Raw genomic sequence first — 25896 nt, forward strand, 5'->3', positions numbered from 1 at the left:
AATTCAGCTCCAGGGAAGAAGGAACCCTGTGTAGGATTTAGAGTTGGTACCCCTCTGCTCCCCCCAGCCTTCTCTCCTCCTTCCCTATAATGAAGGGCACTGAAGAGGACCCTGGAACTGATGGTCAGGCTGGACCTGAGCGGCCAGGTGAGTCACGTGCAGCTTGTGCTTCCTTGCAGCGGCCGGCCTGAGGACGCCCCTGGCGGTGCCGGGTCCGTACCCTGCGCCTTTCGGGATGGTGCCCCACGCGGGCATGAACGGCGAGCTGACCAGTCCCAGCGCCGCCTACGCCAGCCTCCACAACATGTCGCCGCAGATGAGCGCGGCCGCCGCCGCGGCCGCCGTGGTGGCCTACGGGCGCTCCCCGATGGTAGGGATGGCGGGGATGGCAGGCAGGCAGCCGTGGGTGGGCGCAGGCGGGTGGGCGGGACCCAAGGAGCGGCCAGCGGCCTGCAGTCCCCGCGCCTGCAGACAAAGACCCAGTGTCCTCGCTGCGCCCGCCTCCCTCTTGTCCGCCTTCATCGGCATGCCGCTTCATTAAGTGAAGGCCAAATGCTTTTTGTTTTACTGTTTTTGTGGATGAAAAAAGGCAGTGTTTAGGAGCTACTTCAGCGGTTCAGGGGACATCTGGTTTTCTCCCACCAAAGTAGATTTTTTTTTTTTTTTGGAAGGCGATGAAATGACTCAAGTAGCTCACAGAAGCCTTTTCATTCGTTTCTTGAAGTTGTTTGTTTTTTTTTTTTTTCCTCTTTAATTCTTAGAAAAAAATATTTGAGGAGCCGTAATTTTCTCATTCCATGCTTATATTATTCTTTAAACCCAATAGCGTGACTTAGGTGTAAGAAGTGATCTCAGCTCAACAGGGAGAAACACAAAGGGACTGAAACCGTGGGGCAGGTTCTCCTTGTCCTACCTTCTCCCACTGTGTAAATGGCCTCATGTTTGACCAGGAAGAGACAGAACTGCATGTGAAGGGGAAAATTGACTGTGTAGTCCTTAACTGCATCAGGAAAAGGGACTAGATTGTAACTCATAGCAGATGAAAGTCCCTAAATCATTTCTGTTGGCTGTTTGAAATATGTCACGTGCATTTCTCTCCTTTCCCTTCTTCTTTACCTCCAATAACTTGGGGTGATAGTAAAGTTCATTGTTTTTTCCCTTATGTTGTACTACTAGGAAAGGCTGTGCAGTGGAGGGCGAGATAATTTAAAGCAAAGGGGACAGCTGAGGGACTAGGTACCTTCGTTAAGGTGCACAAAATAGAGCGTCCATGCGTGAATTTCTAAGCAATGACTTAGACCAGTGGTATGAAACGGGGTGATTTTGCCCCCTAGGGACATTTGGTCATATCTGGAGACACTTTTGTTTATTAGAACTGGGGGATGCTGTTGGCACTGAGAGGGTAGAGGCCACGGATGCTGCTAATTATCCTGCCATTCCCAGGCCGGCCCCCAACCGAGAACTATCTGACCTAAAACGTCGATAGTGCCGCAGTTGATAGGTTGTCCTGACTCGGCGTATTGCTCTTTGTACTTGTTTGGACAGGTAGGACATCCTAAGTCCACAGGGCGTATTGACCATGGGAAGCTGGTTCTCAATGCACGGATCAACCACACACCTTCCTACTTACCACAAAAGAGTGTCTTGTGGTATTTAAAGGCGGCTGTATTATTTTTTTGCATTATGCTCGTTCTTTTGAGAAATGCTAGCGCACGTCCCTGTTTCTGTTTCTGTTGCTTTGGGGATTTCTGAGTTTCTAGTGAAAAGTCTTTAGAGGTGTCACAAAGTGCCTACCCTGCATAAACTGAGTGTGCGATGCCTTATTCTGTTTCCAGGTTGGGTTTGATCCTCCCCCTCACATGCGTGTACCTACGATCCCTCCAAACCTGGCAGGAATCCCCGGGGGGAAGCCGTAAGTACCTCTAACTCTTCGGTTTTACTGTAAAGGCGGTTACTTAGTCATGGGTATCAGCAGACTCGAATTCCAAAGGGAGCACAGGCTTGGGCGTTTCCAAGGAGATTTCTAGTGTCTTTTCCTGAGGAGTGTTAACACTTGCTATAAATAGGCACCTGGTAGGTGTCACGCCTCTGTCTTCTCACTGTGGATGATGTCATGCATTTAGTTATTTCTGGAGAGAAGCTGTTGGGGACGGGGGCGAGGAGGGAGGCGAGAGCCAGGGGCGGTTGGTCCTCCTTGCTTGACCCTTCCTCAGAAAGCTGCTCTGCTTTGCCATTTGGTTAGGGGGTAGCTGCTGGAGATTTTCCACAGGACTGTGTTGTGGGCAACAAGCTGTCACAAACTTGAAATCTCAGAAATGGGAAACGTGCTGTTTCTTTACCCGGCTCAGTGCCACCTTTTCCTTATTTTGGTCGAAACGGGAGTTCCGTGAAAGGTACATTCTGTTGGATGCCAACATCGGGGGTTGACCACCCCCCCTCCCCAGGAACCCCAAGTAAAGTTTTGCTGGGTGCCTTCCTCTGAGAGATTATAAAGTGCAACGTGGCTTTGGTGAGGAAGCAGGAGAGGTAGGTTAAAGGGCAAGAGAGCCTTCAGAATTTAAAAAGCCCCGTTGGTTATTCTTCCAGGGTCACTTAAAATCGCCTGTTTTCCATAATATTGGAATCAGAAACGTGATTTCAAAGAATTCCTAAAGTTCTCAATTTTTGTACAAAACAAACCTGAGGGCTTCCCTGGTGGCGCAGTGGTTGAGAGTCCGCCTGCCGATGCAGGGGACACGGGTTCGTGCCCCGGTCCGGGAGGATCCCGTGAGCCATGGCCGCTGAGCCTTCACGTCCAGAGCCTGCGCGTCCAGAGCCTGTGCTCCGCAATGGGAGAGGCCACAGCAGTGAGAGGCCCGTGTACCGCAAAAAAAAAACAACAAAAAAACCCCAAAGTAAAACAAACCTGAAATGTGAGAGTCTGTCTTACTTTTCAGCAAATACTCTCTTCCCCTAGGATAGAAGATGGCAGAAAACCAGTTCCAACTCATTGATTTTTCCAAATAGAGGTACATGTCACAGGCCTTCAGGTTTTTTTTTTTTGGTTATACCTTCTACCTCCGAGTGGTTTCTTTCAGCTATTACTCATGCATCTGTTGCATATTGCATTATTTTGAGTGGTCCGTTCAACTACCTGGTCATCCTTCTGTGGTTTTTATTGCAGCCTTGCATCAGACAAACCAATAGCATGAGGAAAGATGGAATTCCTTACCCCGTCATCTGCTTTTAGAAAGCAGATTCCCATTGCTCCTCTTTCCCTGCGTTATAGTATCTGTTTCACGGTAATTTGACTCATGATGAAATGAAGCTTTGGTTTATACTAGGAGCTAGTAGCAATGTTAGGAATTTGTGGTGACATCTAGGCCCAGGGAAGAGCAGGACTGGGAGGTGGGGCGGCATCGCATATCCTTTCTTAGCTGGTAGATCTTTTCTGATTGAATACTTGTGAACTACTATGTTGTGTTTCCTTGGGAATGCCCCCCCTGTGTCCAGCCTGGAATGCCACAGGGCACTTATGGGTATTTCTTACCTGTGGTTTTGCTGGCAGTGTAGCTAGCTGTTGTGTGTCCCACTGTCTGGTGAGTGGATAAAGGGCAAATTGGGACTTCCCTAGCAGTCCAGTGTTAAGATTCCACGCTTCAATGCAGGGGGCACAGTTTCGATCCCTGGTCAGAGAATTAAGATCCCAAATGCCGCAAGTTGTGGCCAAAAAATAAAGAAGAAAACGAGCAAACAGTTAATGTTGAGCCAAGATGCAGTAATTAACAGTAACTGATGAATCTTCAGGGAAATAATAGGTAGCTAAGGCCAAGTTCAGCGAACCATTAGGGAAAGCCAGTTTCAGGAGTCAGAGCTGTGGGGAGTTTCCAGCTGCCAAGCCCCCCCGCCCTGCCCCGAATGTGAAATATGAGGCAGAGGGCATGGGGTGAGCAGAGCTGAGAGCCACAGAGCTGGTCCTCAGGGCTGGTGTCGGGGGGGAGGGTTAACTTAGACCCAGTTCCTAACGACTGTGTGTGCCGTTAGACACAGTTTACACCTTCAGTGGATGACAGTACTGGTGTCACGCTTCCTGGAGCCAAAATAGTCATGTCTTTGACTTGTGAGAACCTTGGCTTTCTTTGTGTTCACAGCTGCGTAGGCTAGGACCACGACAGTGGGCAGAGAGGCAAAGTGGTGAGACTCAGGTATGACGGTGCTTTTCTCCCCTTGGTCAAAACGGGCACTGGGCTGTGGATCTGAGGGGTCGCTGCTTTCTAAAACAGTTAAAACATTTTTTTGGATTCTCTTTCAAGTTTAAGGTGAGCCATATCATGGGAGGAAGATTGAGTAAATTGGTATCAGAGGGAAAAATGAACTTGCCCATGGTCTGGGACCTGGGCTGCGTACACAGTCTTAGTCCCCATATTAATCCATTAATTAGTATGAGAGGACGTACTGTTCTCATCATTCAGTAAAGTAATACCGCCTGAGGTGGTCTTCTCAAACTGGCTATGATGGTAGCAGACCAGTTTTTTCCCAACATGACAAAGATTGAGACTCTTATAACAGACAAATACAGATGGATAGGGGGAAAAAAATACAGAATACAAGTCCCAGTTTTTTATTACAAGAGCCAGCAGTTGTGAACTGACTCTGAGTTGCCGTGTAAAAGTTTCTCAACACTTAGTCTTGAGGAGTAAGCACCTCGCCGGGGGCAACGGTGAATGTCAGCTGACCACACTGGGCAGCGTCTGTGCGAGGCTTATAAGAGGAATGGTGACAAACCGTCATGTCCAGGGTAGAGTGAACAAGGTGGTAAAGGGTTTGTGAGAGTCATTCTCTGAGAAACACCAGTCGAAGTAATATTTGGGAAGGACAGATGGAGGCTCTTCGTGGATGTTTGATGGAGAACTGTGTGTTAGGCGCCTGCCGTGCTCCAGGAAAGAAAACGGTCGTCTTTCCGGCTTTGGGGGGAGCCTACTGATGTGGGGGGAATGTTAAAGGAACAGTAGATGCTTGAGTTAAGTTTGCGACAAATGCTGAGTGCTGTGAAGGCAGAGTGGTGGGTGATAGGCAGACAGGTAGAGAGTGACCAGAGTTAGGAAGGGAAGGCCTTCCTTGGGGCAGGGTGGATATGCAGGAAGCTGAAGCTGGTGCAGGAGGGATAAGGCCACCCGGCAGAGGGGGCTGGGAGGGTGGGCTGGTGCCAGTAGAGGGACAGTGGGCTCCCAGCACAGAGAGGGAGCTTGAGGGTTCACGGGCAGCTGCATGAGTGCCCTCGAAGAGTGGTACAGCCGGGAGAGTGCAGGTGGGACTGGAGGGACCTTAAAAGTGCGTCTTGGGCTTCCCTGGTGGCGCAGTGGTTGAGAGTCCGCCTGCCGATGCAGGGCACGGGTTTGTGCCCCGGTCCGGGAAGATCCCACGTGCAGCGGAGCGGCTGGGCCTGTGAGCCATGGCCGCTGAGCCTGCGCGTCCGGAGCCTGTGCTCCGCAACGGGAGAGGCCACAACAGTGAGAGGCCCGCGTACCGCAAAAAAAAAAAAAAAAAAAAAAGTGCATCTAGCGTGAATGCCCATCTGTGGTTCTAGTGGCCTCACCGAGTGGCTGCGCATCTCTGACCCAGCGTCTCTAGTGATGGCGACTCATTTTCCCTGGCTGTGTGAAAACTCTTCCAGCCCTTGAGTTGACATCTGTCTCCCTGGAACTTTTACCCATCTGTCCTGTTCTTTCCCACTCCCCGAGACCACACAGTGTGCTGCTACTCCATCCTCCTCAGGGCAGGCAGCTCTGCAGATATTTGGAGACCACCGTTTCTCCATGAAGGGTCTCTTCTGTCTGAGTATGTCCATTGCTTCAGCCCTGTGTTATGGGATGTGATTTCAGGTTCCCACACCATCTGCCTACTACAGTCTGGTCAGTCACCTCCCTCCTGTCCTCTCTTCTACAGATTTCATCAAAAGCTGCTGACTAGGCATAGAGGACCCTATTGGGAGCTCACAGCCTAGTGATGGAGCGGTGGCATTAATCAAGGAATCACAAAAGTAAATGTGTAATTATAATTGAGATAAGAGCTGTGACAGAGGAGTACTGTTTTTGTGAAATTCTGTGAAGGGCTGATCCCATCTGGAGGGTCAGGGGAGGATTCTCAGAGTGTTTTCAGAGCTGCAGTAATCGCGTAGGGGAAGGGCAAAAGACTCCAGGTGGAGGAACCAGCATATGCAAAACGCCCTGCTTCCTTCCATTGTTTCTATCCAAGTAGAGCAAGATGACATTGCCACTGTTCTGTACTTGTTTTGGTGTCAGAGTGATCTAAGATCTCAGTAGGGTTTCCCAACCAACCTGGACATTTTTTCTCTCTCCCACTTCTAACTTCTCCTAACTTCTTTTTGTTAAAGGCATTGTCCCTATTTTTCTTCTTTTTTTTTTTTTTTTTTTTTCTTTTGAACTTTATTTTATTTTTTTTATACAGCAGATTCTTATTAGTTATCTGTTTTATACATATTAGTGTATGTATGTCAATCCCAATCTCCCAGCATTGTCCCTATTCTATCTAACATCTGGACCTAAACTTTAGCCTTTGGTACTTCCTTGTTTAATTCCCATTTTCACCCAGTCTTCTTATTTGTTAAAATCCTCACTAAGATCGTAGGTGTGTTTTTCCCTTAATGAAATATTCATCTGATCTTGTCTGTTTCTTGCTCAGATATCTTCAAAAGGTGCATATAAACTCCTGATGTAGCCCCTCTGGTAGTATCACCCCAGCCTTTCTTTCCAGCCTTGTGAGCTGTGTTCTTTGCATCCTGTGCTCTGGCCAAATGGGATAACGCTCTGTTCCATGAAGAGAAGAGCCCTCCTCCTTCTACCTGGGGCAGCTTTCCTTCTCACTAGCCTCTACCTCTTCCTGCGGAAATGTTTTCTGTCCTTCAAAGACCACTTCAGCTGCTGCCTCCTTCGTGAAGCCTCTGCTGATGCCTTTCCCTATGTGCTGTCTCTCTTCTGGCACCTTGTAATGTCTTGTGACACTTTCCACACTTTGGCCTTGAGTTATAATCCTATGTCCAGGTCATGTTTCAGTCAGCTTCTTCCCCACTAGAACTGAAGCTTCTGAAGTCCCCTTAAGCACAGATACCCAGTAAACAAATGTTTGCCCCGTTGACTGGTGGGGGGAGGGGGGCGGTGAGCCCAGGATTGCGCAAGACCCTATGATTCATCCTTTTCCAAGGGAGAGTGCAGTTTGCATTTTAGAGATGTGTAATGCTGATTTATAAGCGGTTTACCCTGACTGTGTTTCCAAACCCTCAAGGTGAAATTTAATTGCTGTTGTTTGGTCAGCTTAACTTGAACTCATTTTTAGTTTTAGGAAATTTGTTGCCTGAACTCTGTGGAGATCACTGATAAGAAAGAAACCTGAAGTTTAGACAGATTGACATCTTTGTTGTACTCCACGCCTCTCTCCCCTCAAGGCATTTTTCTGGCCCCGTGACACCGCTTTCCTCTCCATAAATACTCGAGGGGCTGAGCTCTACCTGCTTCCTATAGTAGCACCTAGAGGTCAGTCATAACTCACGCTAATAATAGTTTGGCTTAAGATTCCAGCTAAGTTCCAGGTTCCTTTACCCTGTGTTTTAATGCTAGACACGTAATTGAGAAATCTTCCACCCACTTGTTTAGTGTTTAAATAAATCTTTAAACTACCTTTTTGGAGTTGGAGCCTAAAGGGAAGAGAAAATCTGAACTACATTTGGGGTAAAAGTGCTTCTTAGGAAAACATGATTTGCGGCAGTGAATAGGGGCCAGTCCGGGCTTCTGGCTGAGAAGATGTGTCAGTGGCCAGTCCTCCTCCCTCTGCCCTCCATTCCTCTCTGATCCCTCTGCTGACCATGTCTGGATTCCACACTCAGTTTATTTCGTGGATTTGAAAATTAGTTCAGCCCCCTTTATACTTGTCACGATATTTGGGTGATTTTTTGTCTTTTTTTTTTTTTTGCGGTACGCGGGCCTCTCACTGCTGCGGCCTCTCCCATTGCGGAGCACAGGCTCCGGACGCGCAGGCTCAGTGACCATGGCTCACGGGCCCAGCCACTCTGTGGCATGTGGGATCCTCCCGGACCAGGGCACGAACCCGCGTCCCCTGCATTGGCAGGTGGACTCTCAACCACTGCGCCACCAGGGAAGCCCGATTTTTTGTCTATTAAATGCTAAAAGTAACATGCTTATTTTGTGCCATATTATCACCATGTGGGTTTTAGTTTAACTCTTGTTTTTCTACTTTTTGATGGTCTGGGAATGCGTAGCTAATTTCTTGGAGTTATATTGAGGTGTGAGGCCCTTCCTTTTGATGTGAGTTATGTTTAGCTGCTGGACAACTGTCCCTTCCCTCTCTCTCCCTCTTCACCTCTTCAGAAATAGCTTTCAGCTTACCAGGCCTGGTTTGTCTATCTCTTGATCGAATACTGCTGTTTGCCTGCAGTGGTTGGTTCCTTTGCTAGGAATTTTTGAATTGACCTTTGAAATGGCTGTATATTTTAAACTTATCTTTGTCTTACTTTTCGTCCACGCATCTCTTGGTTTGTATCTTTGTCCTGCCTAGGAGCCCTGTTGCTGCCCCAGCACATTTACAATTTGGAAATGTTTAATTGATGGAGAAGTAGGACCTAGAGCTCAGAATCATAAATGCTGACTTTGACCAGAGAACCTCCTAGTATATCAGCTAGGCCATCTCTTCTTCCTTACTTTATCTAGTAATTTTCTTTTTCCTATCCATTTTAAGAAGTTCTGCATTTGCTTTTTTAAAAGATGAGGATAGCCGTGCATTCAACTAAATAAGGAAACAAAGAAAAAGTCTTCTATCGTAAGGCTTTGAAGTCCTCAACTTGTCATTTAATTGTTACTAAAGCCCTCCATTGACGCAGAAATGCTGTCTTCAGATAGGGTAGGGATTGCACCTGGATCTGCATGTTTGAGAGGATGCCCGGATGCCAAACTAGAAAAATCCTGTGAAAGAAGTAAAGGATTTCACAGATGTTAGGAGTTAGGTGTGCAGACCCTAAAAAATGTTAAAGGTAGAGCTTGTTACATTGGCAAAGAAAGAGGTTTTACCAGAAGGAGATGAATTATATACCTGAGGACATTTTTGTCCCTGAAATCTTAGAATAATATGGCTCTGGTTTTCTTTTCTTTTTCTTTTTTTTTTTTTTTTTTTTGGCGGTACGCGGGCCTCTCACTGTTGTGGTCCCTCCTGTTGCGGAGCACAGGCTCCAGATGCGCAGGCTCAGCAGCCATGGCTCACTGGCCCAGCCGCTCCGCGGCATGTGGGATCTTCCCGGATCGGGGCACAAACCTGTGTCCCCTGCATCGGCAGGCGGACTCTCAACCACTGCACCACCAGGGAAACCTGGCTCTGGTTTTCTTATCACCCCACATCACAGCATCCCCAGCCTCCACCTTCCCTATACTAGTTCTTCAGGCAGAGAGCATCCTCCAAAGTCATAAGTTAACATTATTCTCATCTGTCTTAGAATGAGCCAAATGCCCCAGCTCTCAGCCCTCAGAGCCTTCTGTGCCCAGGGCTCCATAATGAAGCACATCAGTGACGCTGACATGCCTGGTGTTCTCCTTTTGTGTAGGGTAGGCGTCTCCCTCCTGATGGGCCCCATGAGCCCTCTTGAGTCGAGAGTGTCTAAGGTAGTGCTGATGTGGAAGCTAAGGTAAAGGTTAGAGCCCCACTTCTGTGGTTGGCTGACCTCTCCTGCTTACGAGCTGAGTTGGGCCTGTTCAGCTCCCCTGTGCCTCTTCCCTGCTGTAAATAATAAGGGACAGCGAGCTGCCTTCTGTGACGTGGGAACCAAAGGCTGAATCTGTATTGTGCTTCGTACTTTCCTACGTGCTTTCATTTCCCCCACACCTCAGCAGTCACGTTGGTAGGGTAAGTTTTGTCAGGGCACGTTGTAAAAACAGGGAAATGAGGCCCAGATAAGTTCCGTGTGGTCCCCACATCTTATTAGTGACTAAACTGAAACTCTGACCTGGGTCCCCTCACTTCCTGAACTTCACTGCATGCTCTTCAGCACCTAGACTCATGACCCATGGCAACTTCTGCTGCAGCTGGTATCTGAGGGGTTCCACACCCACCGGCTTCTACTGATGGGGTGGGCTGTGGATTTCACTGTTACTGTTGCTCTCGTTGCCTTTTGTTTTGCTCTTCATCAGCTCTTCATCTCTAGGGACTGCCTTCCCCCCTTGGGAAAGTTGGTACCACCTCTGAGCCACATTTGGTACGACGACTAGGAGTTCCTTGGGAGAGTTGCCTGGCAGAGCCCAGGTGGTTAGAGACTCCCCACCTTCTTGTAGCTTACTTTCCGTAGCTACACGAGAGTAAGCTACAAGGAGCAACCTGGCAGCTTACAAATGGAAGGTTGCTGGAGCAACCTTTCATGCCTCGATTTATAAGTGATTAGGGAGCAGTAAATGACTCGGGGCTTTCGGATTCGTTTACTGAGTGCCAGCTGTATGCTCGTTGGCGAAGTCATCCCAGAGGACTCGGGCATGAGACAGACACATGTAAACGTGGGCTGTAGTTCTCAGCGTGATACCGATTTATAGGATGAGCCAGGGTCCTGGGGAAGGACTCACGACACCTGGGGAGTTGAGGCAGGCCGAGGGAGGGGGAAGTGATGTGCGCTTAGGGGGACGCCGTGCTATTCTAGGCAGGAGGGAACAGTTTGTGCATGACGTGACAGCATGCGATATTTTAGGGGACTGGCCCGTTGTTCCGTGCGGCTGGGAATTTAGGATACAAGGCGGTCGTATGAACTGAGACTCATCGACACTCAATCGTGAAGGGCTCGGTGAGCCGTAGAGCCGGAAGAGCCAGTGGAGGTTTTGACATGATCAGATTCTTTTTGATACCTGTTAATACAGCAACAGATTCCCTCTGAACAGGGCCAGGTTCACAGGCAGCGGGGTCTTGGCCGCAGCCTTTACCTCTGGGGTCCGTGGTTCTTCATCCCTGTTCGCTGGATCCGGCCACTGCCGTTCCTCTCTACTTCCAGCAAACCAACAAGTCTAACACCTGTTTTCCTTTGCCCACGGAACACAGCGTAGTTTTATTAACAGGAGCCAGTCAGCTAGGGAAAGACAATGTGCTTCCCCAGAACGCAGTCCTGTTTCCCAGTTTGTAGCACCTGTGGGGACTCTGAGTGCCTGTACCTCTGCCGTGTGCCCAGTGACTGAAGAGTTTGAATGAGTTTGATTTCATTCCGTTTTTAAATCTGTGAGGTCCAGCGGGCTTTATTCTGTTCAGTTCTGCCACCACATTTCCGAATCAGATCCTGATCTGCAGGCGCTTGATTCAAACAGCAGGGGGACTCAATTCTCTGAGGCTCTGGGATGTGGGTGGGTGGCCCCTAAGCAGGGCCCCAGGGGCTCCTTCTTTCTGCCCCACAGTTTGCCACCATTCTCTCTCGAAACGTCCTCCGCTCCTCTCTGCCCGGTGCTGTCTCCCCACCTCGCCTTTTAGGATTTATGAATTTCCCGGTTTTCCTGGCCTCACCATCGCCCTGTGCTTTCCTGGCTCCCACCCCACGCCTTCCTCCCTTTCCGCATTCCTGGCCCTCACACTTGTCCCCTGTTTGAGATAAGAGCCCTGGATTCAACATAGCCTCACTTTCCTCTTTTTAAGTCACGGGTGTTTAATATCGATGCTGTCATTTCCCGAAGGCCCCTGCAGGTGTCGAGCACGGTTAAGGGTTTTGCACTTTTGCAGCTGTTTTCTCTCTTTTTTTTCCTTACAACAACCCCTGCGACCCCAACATTGTATTATTATTTCTATCTTGTTGATCAGAAAATGGACACATTACAGGGCTCAGGTAGTTAGGCCTGTTTGGAAAACCACGGTCAGTGAGACCTCGAGCCGGGGGCCCCCGCATCCCAGGTCCCTTTGAATCCAGAGTCTGGGCTCTTATCCTGGCTGTGGACCCAGCCTACTGTGTTCATCGGTCGGGAGCCTCCTCTCACCTTTTTCTTGAATAAACAAATAAATTCAAGTTTTTAAAATTGAGGTATACATATAGAAAAAAAATGTACACATCATGTGTGTATAGCCCAGTGACTGCACCAAGAGCACCTGAAAAACCCCTTCCCATGCCCCTTCCAGTCTCTAGGGGAACCACCACCCCAACTTCTTATACCAGAGGTGAATCCTGCCTGGGTCTGAACTTCTGTAAATGCAGTTGTACCATATGCATCCTTTTGTGGCTGGTCTCTTTCTGAATTCAGGCTTGAGAGATAGTTATAAATGTACACTATCCGTTTATAAATGCGCCCTCCTGGTTGATCTTACTTTCCCTAGTTCCTCAGTCAGTAAAGAGGGTAAGTTTCCTTCTGGGATCTCTTGAACGTTGTCACGATGCGCCATCAATGTGGACTTTCTCAAAGATGTGTGTGTGCTTCCCGGAAGTGAATAACAGATTCCAAGCTGTCTTGTTTGCTCCCCTGGTTTTTCCTTCCTGTGGGTCCCTCTGTGAGCCACACCCGCCCTGTGCCTCACTGGGGTTTGTTCATTCGATTAGGCCCTCCAGCACAGCAGACAGCGCCAGCTTCCTCCGAGGCCCCCTCTGACTGATGTATTAACAGCCATATGGGTTTCCCCTGGGACAGACGCATGTTCACAGCTTCTGGCAGCAGTTCGCTGCACTGTGAATCAATTTTAAACTGCCTAAGTGTGATGATCACAGACCTCCTGTGCGGTTTAAAGAAGAGGACACCTAGGGGAGAGGTGGGTATCTTCCAGAGACAAGCATACAGCTCTCTGTACTTTGTGCATCTATTTTAATCTGGAACATTTAACTCTATAATAAGCAGAGTTCCAGTTGAAGGGAGATAAAATTTCCTTCCCCTAAAAATCAGGAATTGCTAAAAGGGTACCTGATGGAAACTGCCCACCTAGAGGTACCCACCTTGATTCATGGCGAACAGAAAAACTAACCTTCACATCTGCCATTTTCCTCACAGCACAGAAGGCTTTAAGAGGCAAGTTCTCTCCCCACGTTTACCACCATTCATTTGTTATTTTCAGACCCAGGTCGTGGTGCCTGGTATCTGGGTCACATAATTTAGAATGTAAATAGACTTAAACCCCAGTTCTTGTGGTCTCATCTTCAAGGGCAATAATACAATGCTATTTGATTCCAACTCCAAATATCCTATAATAAATGGCATAGGTTCAATTAAGTGTAATGTGCATGTATTGAAATATCATGTGGGCTTGATACATTACTAAGGACGCTAAAGGATACTGTGAGCTAAAAATAGGAGATATAATAACGAAAAAGAAACAGACTCACCGACGTAGAGAACAAACTAGTGGTTACCAGTGGGGAGAGGGAAGAGGGAGAGGGATAAGTAGGGGTAGGGGATTAAGAGTTACAAACGATTATGTATAAAATGATCTGCAAGGATATATTGTACAACACAAGGAATATAGCCAATATTTTATAATAACTATAAATGGTATTATTTTATGAGTATATTATATTTTATAATTATAAAATATATTTTATTATAAAATAATAATGAGTATTATTTTATAGTAACTATAAACTCACAACCTTTAAAAGTTGTGAATCACTGTATTATACGCCTCTTACTTATATAATGTTGTACATCAAATATACTTCAGTATGAAAAAATAGGAGATTTAGTGGTTTGGTACTAAACCAAACCCTTGACATAAGGGCTTTGAGCTGTAGTTGTTTTATATGCATACTTATTTTCTAGGACATTCTTTGTGGTTCCCATTATGTGTACTCAGTCATTCAAATTAAGAGTAGTGTTAAGGATTTGGGCCAAATAGCTGTATAAGATTAGTTACTGGAACCAGTTTGCCAGGAGATAACGTATCTAAAATTGTGTCCTTTGGTCAGGGAGAAGGGGAAGTTCTTTTAAAAATCTTTTCATATATTTGATATTTTGTTTTGTTTTTTAGATTTTATTTATTTATTTATTTTTGGCTGTGTTGGGTCTTCGTTTCTGTGCGTGGGCTTTCTTTAGTTGTGGCGGGCGGGGGCCACTCTTCATCGCGGTGCGCAGGCCTCTCACTGTCGCGGCCTCTCCTGTTGCGGAGCACAAGCTTCAGATGTGCAGGCTCAGTAGTTGTGGCTCACGGGCCTAGTTGCTCTGCGGCATGCGGGATCTTCCCAGACCAGGGCTCGAACCTGTGTCCCCTGCATTGGCAGGCAGACTCTCAACCACTGTGCCACCAGGGAAGCCCGATATTTTGTTTTTATAGAAGGAAAATAACAGCATGTATTTTATTTTCAAGCTAAGGAAGTATGTGGTTTTATGTGCAGGCAGGTAGAAACCTGATGTCTTCTATCAATTTTAAGTTTTGTGCATGCTTAGTTATTTTTCAAAATTTGAGTTAGCATTAAAATGAAAATTTAAGTTCTGTATTAATGCCCAAGGTCTTTAGGATCTGTAAAGGGACTGCAAGGTGCCAATGATAAATTCCAGAAAGGGCCCAGACTTATTCCAGAAGGTTATGGGAGGGAGGAAGCCCTACGTACTTCATTTATTGTTTATGTATGCAGACCTATAGAAAAGCTTTAATGTTGAACTTCTAGATCACCGAGTGATGCTTTGGATAAGAAGAAAGTGGAAGCAGTGGTCTTCAAAGTGCCTAGTTCAGATGTGGGTGGGAAATAAAACGTTAGCACTCCTATATCTTCCATCCTCTACAGGGTCTTTTCTTTGTGCGTGCTTTCTAGTATTTGTAGTATATGAATGCTTGGAGTTTAAATAATTAGATTGTTAGAGAAATAATATGCTTTAAGATTTTAGTGTAGAAACAGAAGTGTGCAGTAGGATTAGGTTTGTTTGTATTTAACAGGGAAGAAAATAATAGCTTAAGTAAAATAGAAGTTTATTTCTCTCTCCCATAAAAGATACTGGCTGTCAGTAGCCCAGGGCAGGTATCACAGCCCCAGTGATACAGCCCCAGGTCTCACAGTGTCACCAGGACCTCTGCATTCTATCTTTCTGTTCTGTCCCCCTCAGCAATTGAGTTCCATCTTCAGAGTCACCTTGTGGCCCAGAAATGCTGCTGGAGCTCCAGTCATCTTGCTCATAGTTCAGGTAGCAAGAAGGAGGAAGAGAAGAAGGAAGGCACTCTCCCCTCCCTCTTTTTAAATTCTTTTTCTTTTCTTTTTTTTAATTTTTTTTTTTTTCCCCCCCGGTACGCGGACCTCTCACTGTTGTGTCCTCTTCCGTTGCGGAGCACAGGCTCCGGACGCGCAGCCGCTCCGTGGCATGTGGGATCTTCCCAGACCGGGGCACAAACCCGTGTCCCCTGCATCGGCAGGCGGACTCTCAACCACTGCGCCACCAGGGAAGCCCCTCTTTTTAAATTAATAAACTTATTTTTTAGAACAATTTTAGGTTCACAGCAAAATAGAATGGAAAGTACAGGTAGTTTCCATGTCCCTCAGGGTCCCCTTTCTTTCAAGTTATGAACTAAGTGCCGCCCAGCACCTTCTGCCTACATCTCGTCGGTCAGCACGTGGGCATACCTGGCTAGAGCAACACTGGGAAGAGTAGTCTTTTAGTTGAAAGCTTTGCTGCCTTCGATAAAACTGGGCTTTGTGGCCAAAGGAGACAGGGAGGTTGTTGAGGAGGAAACTTGAAGTCTTGTCACAAAGCCATTTGATGTAAGAGAATCTCTTTATTATTTTCTGTTAATTATGCAAAAGAGAGTTTAAGTCCAAGCCTTAAACTGGTACGTTTAGAAAGCTGTTTTTGTTTGTTGATGTTGAAATACGTGGTTTACCGTGTGTAATCATTATGAGCTCTCAAGGGCTTCATCTTAAGCATCAGAAATAATCATTTTAAATTATACTAAGGAATCATACAATTATACAGGGTACAAGAAGGAAGTATTTTATGTTAATTTGGAAGCACATGTAATGTTTTTTAACAGGATTTGAAGGAATGCCTTACGGAATGAAGAGCACAGTTTAAAAATCTTAAAAACGTTTTTTAAAAAGCATTTAATATATATCTTTTTTAACACCCTGGACTTTGGCTGTTATTTATTTCCTTTGTTTCATCAGTAAACACTTCAACTTATACTGATTTCAAAAGGAAGTCGTGGCAAGAATCTTTGCTCTGTCTTTCTCATAGAAGCGTGCTGTGGTAAGGACTAATTGCTTTATGATAAATGTTTTTTCTGTCTCCTCTCCCGTTCTTCTCTCTTCTCCCTAACCATCCCCTCCCCAAAAGCGCATACTCCTTCCACGTTACTGCGGACGGTCAGATGCAGCCTGTCCCCTTCCCCCCGGACGCCCTCATTGGCCCCGGCATCCCCCGCCACGCTCGCCAGATCAACACCCTGAACCACGGGGAGGTGGTGTGTGCGGTGACCATCAGCAACCCCACGCGACACGTGTACACGGGCGGCAAGGGCTGCGTCAAGGTCTGGGACATCAGCCACCCCGGCAACAAGAGCCCCGTCTCTCAGCTCGACTGTCTGGTGAGTGAGAAGGAGCTGGTGCACAAGGGTAATTTCCTCCTGGAGACTCAGTAAGGAAATCGCTGTCGGGGCCTGGGTTTTATTCCCATTATGAGGAAATGGAAGCCCATTCTGTTTCCTGTGTTAGCTATTTAGCTCTCCCCGCTCTCTCCCCTCAGCGTGAAGGTTTCATTTGTTGCTGTTTCAGTGGTTAAATCCCAGAGTTGATGGATTTCTCTTAAAACATATTTTAACAGTAGTTTACAGAAGCGGTTCTTGTTTGAATGTGTATTCAGAAGGGGGTTTCCCGTTTAATGGATGGAGTGCAGCTAGGCCTGGACTCTGAGCCCTGCACTCCCCTCGACTTTTAATTTCCCTACAGCCTTTGGATAAATATTGAAGAGTAAACATTTGATAACGTGGCATAAAACCATTCTGAACAGGGTCTGTGTTTTCAGGGAGACCTGGCTGAGTTTTATGACCTTAACTTTACGAACGAGTTACTAGATCGCACTGCAAGAAATCAGGGCAGCCTTCAGCAGGACGGGGGTGGTGGGAATGCTTCCCCGCCTCCCCCCAGCCAATACCGGGTTGCGTTTTTCAGGATCACAGAATACATCAGGACATGTTCTCTACACAGTAGCCACAGGATTTACACACCACGTACCATTGGCCTGAAGTGGACTATAGGCCGCCCTGCCCCTGTAGGGTGTCTGCCTGCACTTTGCTTCGGCATATGGTACACTTTACCTGCTGCCCCCCTGGCAAGTGGCAAGGATTCCTGAGAGGGTGTTTCCAAAACGAAGACTGACTGTGTTTTTGAGACAAAAAGCCTCTTTGGGCTAGTTCTTGGGTTTTTTTTTTTTTTTTTGCAATCAAATAACTTAAAAATATATCCATTAATGAAAGTTAAACATAGGGAAACATACTTGAACATCTTACGGAAAAACCCAAGCAAGCTTTTTGGCAGCCCAATGGTAGGAGAGTTTTGTAACACTCATCATCTTTTTGAAATTACATTGCTTAAAGTTTCTCTAATCTTTGAACAATAGGCCATGGTTAAAGCATACTAAAGACTCTGACTGTATCTGTTTGGGTCAAAGGATAGCAGTTATTTCTTTGTTGGGGAGGGTGGGGGTCATTTTAGGTCCCACCTCCCTTTTCTAATGTGTTGGTTTTGATGGAGAGATGCCGTCTTTTTTTTTTTTTTTTTGCCATACGCAGGCCTCTCACTGTTGTGGCCTCTCCCGTTGCGGAGCACAGGCTCCGGACGCGCAGGCTCAGCAGCCATGGCTCACGGGCCCAGCCGCTCTGCGGCATGTGGGATCTTCCCGGACCGGGGCACGAACCCGTGCCCTGCATCGGCAGGCGGACTCTCAACCACTGCGCCACCAGGGAAGCCCAGATGCCTTCTTTTATTCATTTTTTTGGCCTTTGGGTTGAGAGGCTTAAATATCACAGCAGCCATGTTACAACTTGAGAAAGCAGCTGTGTTCAAGTCTCAGACAAGGATCCATTTGGCTAATAAAGACACAGTACAAGCCTTAGGCAGAAACTTAAGAGTAATGAAAACCAAAGCATAGGTAGTATGTCTGCAGTTTCCAAATAGTAAGTAACGGAGGCTGATGAGGTCAAAGATTTATAAACTAGCTGTGAAAAGTGGTTTCTTTGTAAAGAAGTACATGTACCCTTACCTTACATCCACTGATCATCTCAGTTGCGTCTACTCAGCAGGAAATTGGGCTTCGGCGGCAGTTATATCTAAGCCTTCACACATGCCGAGCAATCCTGTGAGTTTGCTTTGTTTACGACTTCAAAGGAGCCAGGGGCCATCAGATGCTGATCTTTACTACAGAACGCTTGCTTTGGTAGTGTCCCCGAAATACCACTTTTTAAGTCAACAACGGAGACAGCAGTTAGAGAACATGGCATTGTTACTGCTTGGTCATGCATTATAACAATTGAATTATGTTTATTTCACAGAACAGGGATAACTACATCCGTTCCTGCAAATTGCTCCCTGATGGCTGCACTCTCATAGTGGGAGGGGAAGCCAGTACCCTGTCCATTTGGGACCTGGCGGCTCCCACCCCGCGCATCAAGGCAGAGCTGACGTCCTCGGCCCCCGCCTGCTACGCCTTGGCCATCAGCCCCGACTCCAAGGTCTGCTTCTCATGCTGCAGCGACGGCAACATCGCCGTGTGGGACCTGCACAACCAGACGCTGGTGAGGTGAGCAGGGGTGGTTTCCTGAGTGGGGCTTCCCTGCTTGAGTACCTGGGTCAAAAGGCCCCCTATTACCCCTGCTTCTCTGCCGGCCCCCAGGCTCAGCCCACACGTGCCAGGCTTGGATCTGGGTGTCAGTACCGTATCACCGCCCTCAGAGGGCTTACGGTCTTGTGGCCACACTTGGGTGTCACCCAGGCTTTATATTTACCTCCCTAATGTTCCCGTTCTTCAGCCACATACACATGCCAGATTTGTTTAAAAAACACTCCTGGCTTTTGCCAAGGGGCAGCATACCATGGATTAGATGGAGGTACAAAAGGTCCTCAATACTAGATGTTTTTGGCTTTGCCTAGAACCTCGTATGTGCGCACAGGAGCCAGCTGATAAAGGATGACAGAAAATCAACAAAAGGACATTAGAAGAGATTCCACGAATTTCACCCACAGAATGGTTTTAAAGTAGCTGTGTTTCTCAATAACTAAATAAGCTCTGTCCAGGGGTCATTCCACCCAGGAAGGAGCCCAGCTGCTTGGAATCTGCCAGCTTTGTGTCCCTCCTCGGCTCTGGCCAGCTCACTCCCTCTGGCTGAGTCGGTGCTCACGTCAGGGATGTTAGAGAAAAGTCTTTAGAAAAGGAAGAGCTAGTTAAACATCTACGGCAGAACGGGCCTGTGTTTCGCCCTTTCGTGTCACAGTTCATCTTCGCTCAGGAACACTGTTCATGGTGCCTTTTTAGACTTGGATGTTATTTAGCAGGGCTCCTCCCGTGCTTCTGGGCCCAGAGCTGGAGGGAAGGGACGGGCTGTGGAGTTGATTATAGCAGCTCACTCTTTCTTCAACCGTTTCTGTAGAAATCCACTAAGTGTCACCGAACCAGGCTCTGTCCCTGTGTGTCGGTGACAGTGTGGTTATTTTTCTTGTCACTCTCCGGGCAGCTCAGAATGAGCAAAGTGAACAAACGGAGCCAAGCCAACAGCCCCTTCAAACTTTCAGCCTAGCAAGTGTCGGCTGTTTTTTCTTTTCTTTCTGCTTTTTTCTTTTTTAAACTTAATAAATAGCTCTCCCAAAATATTCATTCGAAGTGCTTTTCAAATATTCATCTCTTTAATCCTTGTCGCTTCTGCACTGCTGTTATCCTGATGTTATCGTGGAGGAGCTGTAATGGGGCCCAGGCACTCTGCCCTCTTGTATGTTCTGGGCCCCTGCTCTGTGCCGGCCCCCAGGGAGTAAGTACCTGTTGGATACGTTGGCCTGCTTCACACATCTCTCCCTCTCTCAGTTTGGACAGGCCACACGTGGCTAGCGGCCACTCTGTGTGACAGGGCAGTACAGAGTCTCCTGAATATCTTTGTATCTGCTGTGACCCAGCACGTTCTGAACAGCCCTAGGATCTGCGTTCTAGGAGCCTGACCTGAGGGTAGCGCTGAGATAAGTGGACGGAGGGATCGAGGGACACCCACGAAGAGCTTAGGTCAGCAGAGAAACACAGTTGTTTTCAAGAAGTCAAAGTATTTCATGAGTTTCAGAGGTAAAAAAAAAATTCAGAGGATGAAATGAAGAGGAGGTCCCTGGGTTTCACGAGCTGTTTGAGGACAGAAAAGCAGCACTTTGGAAATGTGGGGCAGGACTGCTCCAGACCAGCGGGAAAGCCTTGGGTGCAGGCTGGGACGTTTGAGGCAGAGAGTTGGGGTGCATGGGGGAGAGGACCAGGATGGAAGCTCTGAGTAGTTTTCAGGGAAGAGATTTTTGGAGTGATGGTTCACATCTTGTTTCAGAATTCAGGGCAACAGTGGTGCTCTTGTCTTTTCCTCCATGCCCTTTAAATTCCAAGGTCAGCTTTAAAGTTGGGAGCTCTGCAGGAATACTAAGGTAATAGGAAGGAGAGGCGGTGGAAACTTTTCTCCGGGCATTGAAATTTCCAAGCAGTTCTCTTATGGATTCTGCCTGGTTCACCATCCTGATCGGACCTCGGAACACTTCTCACCTGTTCCAGTCACTCCTCTGCCAGCTCCCTCTTGGCCTGCAAAAGCAGGTCCACGACCCCCATGCCACCAGCCCCGTGGTGGCTTACGTCAACCTCCCCTCGGCAAGCCCTGCCTGGGGCCTGGCAGAGCATCGCACTCAGCAAATCCCTGTCGGCTCGTTGTCCTTGGTAGTGGTTCTTTGTTGTTTTGTTTGTTTGTTTTTTGAAGTATAGTTGATTTACAGTGTTGTGCTAGTTTCTGCCGTACAGCCAAGTGGCACATTCTTTTTTTTTATATTCTTTTCCATTATGGTTTATCCCAGGAGTTTGGATAGAGTTCCCTGTGCTAGACAGTAGGACCTTGTTGTTTATCCATTCTAAATGTAATAGTTTGCATCTGCTAACCCCAAACTCCCAGTCCATCCCTCCCAGCCCCCCACCCTTGGCAACCACAAGTCTGTTCTTTGGTGGTGGTTTTTGACTGAGGCACGAGGTTCCCCTTTAAGAGAACAACAGCCTTGTGCTCAGATTTGAGGGCAGGACCGTGCCCAGGGGTCAGTCAGCAATCAGCTCTGTCTCTGCCCCACACCTCTGAGTCAGGAGGCCGGCATGCCCCTTTGTCTCCAGGAGTCCAGATTTCCTAACGTGGGGCTCTTTCGAATAGAAAACGTGAGGTTGAGTAAATACATGAGCTCATGCTTTGTTGGCACGAAGGGCATTGCGGTGTTACTCATGAAAATGGGAGTGCTCCTCGGCCCTGGGCTGGTGATGTGGTGATTCAGGCCTGCACAGTTATAGGCCAAGCCTGCTTCTTTCTTTAAGGAATACACTTGGGATTTTGTGTGTTTGTCTTTTTTTCCCCACTTTCACACTTAAAACACTTTTCCAGACCTAGGAGGAATTTTACCTTCCAGACAGATTTGTGAGAATAGCTATAGGAGCGTATTTAACTTCTCCTGTGTGGTGACCTAAAACGGCATTCCATTTCTTCAGCACTTGGATCATGAAAAAAGGAAAAGAAAGTCTGCAGGTGCCGTTTCCTCTCCTCCTCGGGGGGAAGGTTGGTTTGATCTTGCACATCAGCAGACACCGAGGAGGTGACACACGCACAGCGAGTCCAAAACTAACAACACAACAGTGTTTACCTTGAGCTCTGGCAGGAAATCATTATTCAATCTGGTTTGTTTTATCAGGCAATTCCAGGGCCACACAGACGGGGCCAGCTGTATTGACATTTCTAACGACGGCACCAAGCTCTGGACGGGCGGCTTGGACAACACGGTCCGGTCCTGGGACCTGCGTGAAGGGCGGCAGCTGCAGCAGCACGACTTCACCTCCCAGGTGCAGGCTTGTCCCTCCCCGGAACCCACGCGGTGCTCTGTGTGTGGTGCACGCCCTCCCCATACCTCCCCCGCTCCCTCCCACCCCCAAGAGTAGTAGCTAGACAAACAGACCTGGCTTTAATTTGAGATACAAACACACACACACACACACACAAATTACCCTGAAACACTTAGACTGGTTTTTAAAATGCTGTAGGTTAAGATGTGTTAGTTGTTTTACTTGTATATGAGTTGTTTCAGGAATTTGTGCCATGAAGAACATACAGGGTCTGATCTGTTGTCCATCTAATGTGGGGATGAGAAATGATTTTATTCACATATAAATAGACCTTGAGAAATATGCAGGGATATCACAAGGAGTAGAGAAAAATCATAACAGCTCTGCAAGTTGATTCATTTTGCTTAAATCGGGGAGCTTAAAAAATCCAGCAGTATCTCAGTGGATGCCCATTTTGTTACTCATCCCTCAGACACTGGACTCATGGCTGACTCGATTTATGGAGTTTTGAAATGATATAAAAATGGCAACTTTGTGGACTGTGGAGCTTATTTAGATGTCAAGTGTCTGAATCTAGGCCTGTTTGGGGAAAGATAGTGCATGCCATTTTAAGTGTTTTCTGTTGATGGTGGAATTGTTCTTTTTATTGTGACTTATTTACTTACTTTTTTTTCTTTAATAATTCCAGTCAGAAAAATAGGACAGAAATGGAAAACAACTATACGTGCAACTAAATTTCATGTCCCTGTCAAAATTTTGTTGAGTTTCTTATAGGCTTCCCTGTTCCCTTCCAGTCCTGTTCCCATTATGGGTAGGATCCTATTTTTGGTCTGCCCTTTTTTAAAACTTCTTATGGAAAATTTCAAATATATTCAATTTATGAGAACAGAGAATGTTCAAGCATATATGAAAGTACAGAGAATTATATGATAAACCACATATGCCCATCACCCAGCTTCAGCAGTTACTAACACATGACCAGTCTTGTCTCATCTGTCATCCCTGCCCCCAAACACTGGATTATTTTTAAGTAAATCCCAGACGTTATATCATTTCATCCGTAAGTATTTCAGTTAGTATCTGTAAAAGATAAGGAACCCTTTCAAACAACACACAGAGTACAGTTATTATTAAGAATAATTTCTTGATTTTATCCCCCATGACATAAGTGTTGCAGTTGTTTTTATTTTTTTCCAATTGTTTCATAAAGGCCTTTAACACTTGACTTATCTGGGTTGGCATGGTTGTCCTGTAGACTTTGCCTTTGCTTATTACCTCCTCCTGTTCTTGCTAGTTTTTCCCCTTTTCTTGTTGTCTGTTCACTTCCTAAGTCTACTGGGCAGAATGCTCAGTGAGCCTCTTCTGCTTCTTGTAGATATTCTCCCTTGGTTATTGCCCAACTGGGGAGTGGCTGGCCGTGGGCATGGAGAGCAGCAACGTGGAAGTTCTCCACGTGAACAAACCTGACAAGTACCAGCTGCATCTCCACGAGAGCTGTGTGCTCTCCCTGAAATTTGCTTATTGTGGTGAGTTCAACTGAAAGGAAACCGGGAAATGTTGATGGCCTAAATGGAAAATGCTTCTAAAAAATATAGTGGAGATGATATCTGGAAAAAAATATTGTTCTCTGAACATCTGGATGCAGTAATTCTGTTGTCTTAAAATGTCCCTCAGAGCATAGGGATGTCTGTTTTTGTCCGTTTCCCTGAGTTGGGAAAAGTCAGCAGGTGATAGAATTGCCTAATACGAAGTTCTGACACATGTTTGTTTTCAGCGGGGAGTGTCAGGGGTGTGGGTGGAGGCAACCCCTCTGAGAGGGGTTGGTGGGAGTTTATAGAAAAATGAGGCAGGAGCAGAGGAGGTTGCTATGAACTGACCGGGATGAGCAGCCCATGGGCAGAGAAGGGAACACTTAGCTGCACCCAGACCGTTACACTCTGCAGTGAGGATAATGAGGGAAGAAGTTCATGGGGGGTCAAATATTTATTCACAAGATGGATGGATGGATGGATGGACAGATGGATGGACGGATGGATGGATGGATGGACGGATGGACAGATGGATGGATGAATAGCTATCACATATTGACCATCCTATGTGCCATATGTGCTGTCTGCCATTTAACTTAGATTCGTCATTTAATCCTTCCTAGTCCCATTTTATCATAAAGAAGCTAACAGAAGACAACTTCATTGACTGACTATTCGAGGACCCACTGCATGCTCCGTGTGAAGCTACCTGTCATGTATCCGGTGGCTAACGGGACTGACATGGTTCCTGCCACCGCTTTGATTAAACCCAAGATCACGGATGGTTCACAGTGGAGCCCAGATTTAAAACCTGCTGTGTCTATTCATGTCATGGCCCAACCCCTTGGACATGATAGTTCATGATTAAAAATGCTCTGAGTTTGATTAAGCCCAAGTAGCTAATAGTATAGCAGGAATTCTAATCTAGTTAAGCCACAACCACATGTTCCTTTGCTAATTCTAGGTAAATGGTTTGTGAGTACTGGAAAAGATAACCTCCTCAATGCTTGGCGGACACCCTATGGAGCTAGCATATTCCAGGTAAGTCCGTGCTCCTTACATAGAATGACAGACAGTTGGACCACAGCATTGCTGATGACGCCAGCAGTGAAGGTGCCTTGTTGGGAGCAGGGCCCTGAGCATCTCTGTTCCACATTAAACACATGTCCATTGTTTTCTCTTCCAGTCCAAAGAGTCCTCATCCGTGCTCAGCTGTGACATCTCTGTGGATGATAAGTACATAGTCACTGGCTCAGGGGACAAGAAAGCTACAGTCTATGAAGTCATCTACTGAAAACATTATGTGGTTTAACGTTTATAGTTGAATTGGGCCAAAATGTTTTGAATTTGTAGAAATAGAAAAGTTATAACTTTAAAAACACAAAAACCTGTTTCCAAACCTTGACACAAAACTACTTTGCGTCTACAAAGAGGAGGCAGTGAGCACATCAACAGAAGGTCACCTACCTACCTAGACCAAATGGAGCACCGAGGCAAAGTGGACAGAGGGGTGAGGGTTGTGGGCTTGAGGAATGGAGCCCGCTGACCTGGGCAGAGTCCATCCTTTTCTTTCTGTGAGATCTGCCGAGATTACCTTTCTGTTCCTTGCCGTTCCCCTCCTGTCTGTCCGTGGTAGAGCCGTGGTGTCTCCAATGAACTTGTTTCCTCGTTTTGCATCTTGTGAAATGTTTTTTTGTATTTTTGTTGAAGGTTAAACATTTGTATAAATTGTAAATATATTTGGTTTATTACAGTAAAGGCTTTAGTACCAATAAGTGGTTTTCCTTCTTCTTCATTGTTTTTATCAACGCTTTGGGATCGTTGGTGCGGGTTCTATAAGCAAAGTTCAAACATTTGTAGAGGAAGTTTTAAAGTGCACTTCTTATTTTATAAATATATTTTGTCACGGACTCCCACCGCACTAGAACCTAATTAACACTTCTGAGTTAACCAGGAAGTCAAGACTAGGAATAATGAGTAACCGGAGGTTTATTAACGACGATTTTATTTGGGAAGCAAAAATAACTTTGCCAAGATTCATTCTTTTGTTTGGATACTGTTGTGATTCGAGGTCACAAATTAAAGCTTTGCCTTTTCTTGGTGATTCACTGGGAGATAGAATATTCTTTTCTCTAGGAAAGCCTAGCATTTTCAAATCTCTAGTCTCTCCCTTCACAAGCCGCACATTTCAAGAAAGGGAGGTGACTTGGGTTTAGTGTTAAGACTGATGATATCCACAAAGCTGTGGAGTTCATTAACCTGTAAAAGAAAGGTGGGATGCCTGCTGGTTTTATCTCATTAATACTTATTTGATCTATTATATTAATTGACGTGAGCCAACCACACTCAGCACT

At 46.6% G+C, this 25896-nt stretch overlaps 1 protein-coding gene across 5 annotated transcripts in view; it reads left to right on the top strand.

Moving 5' to 3' along the window:
• The window catches only part of LOC113620006 (TLE family member 1, transcriptional corepressor), an 89309-nt gene extending 63992 nt beyond the window's left edge, over nt 1-25317 (top strand). For all 5 annotated transcript variants that reach the window (XM_027105627.1, XM_027105622.1, XM_027105624.1 and 2 more), the window contains 8 exons: nt 180-370; nt 1836-1912; nt 16254-16503; nt 18466-18713; nt 21866-22013; nt 23389-23539; nt 24507-24583; nt 24729-25317. In XM_027105627.1, the coding sequence (XP_026961428.1) occupies nt 180-370; nt 1836-1912; nt 16254-16503; nt 18466-18713; nt 21866-22013; nt 23389-23539; nt 24507-24583; nt 24729-24836 (1250 nt within the window). In that variant the 3' untranslated portion in view covers nt 24837-25317. The remainder of the gene's footprint in view (nt 1-179; nt 371-1835; nt 1913-16253; nt 16504-18465; nt 18714-21865; nt 22014-23388; nt 23540-24506; nt 24584-24728) is intronic.
• The last annotated feature ends 579 nt before the right edge of the window (nt 25318-25896 follow it).

The sequence above is a fragment of the Aethalodelphis obliquidens genome, unplaced genomic scaffold (assembly GCF_003676395.1).
Source record: "Aethalodelphis obliquidens isolate GAN/ISIS:26980383/991018 unplaced genomic scaffold, ASM367639v1 scaffold7, whole genome shotgun sequence".
Classification (NCBI taxonomy): Eukaryota; Metazoa; Chordata; class Mammalia; order Artiodactyla; family Delphinidae; genus Aethalodelphis; species Aethalodelphis obliquidens.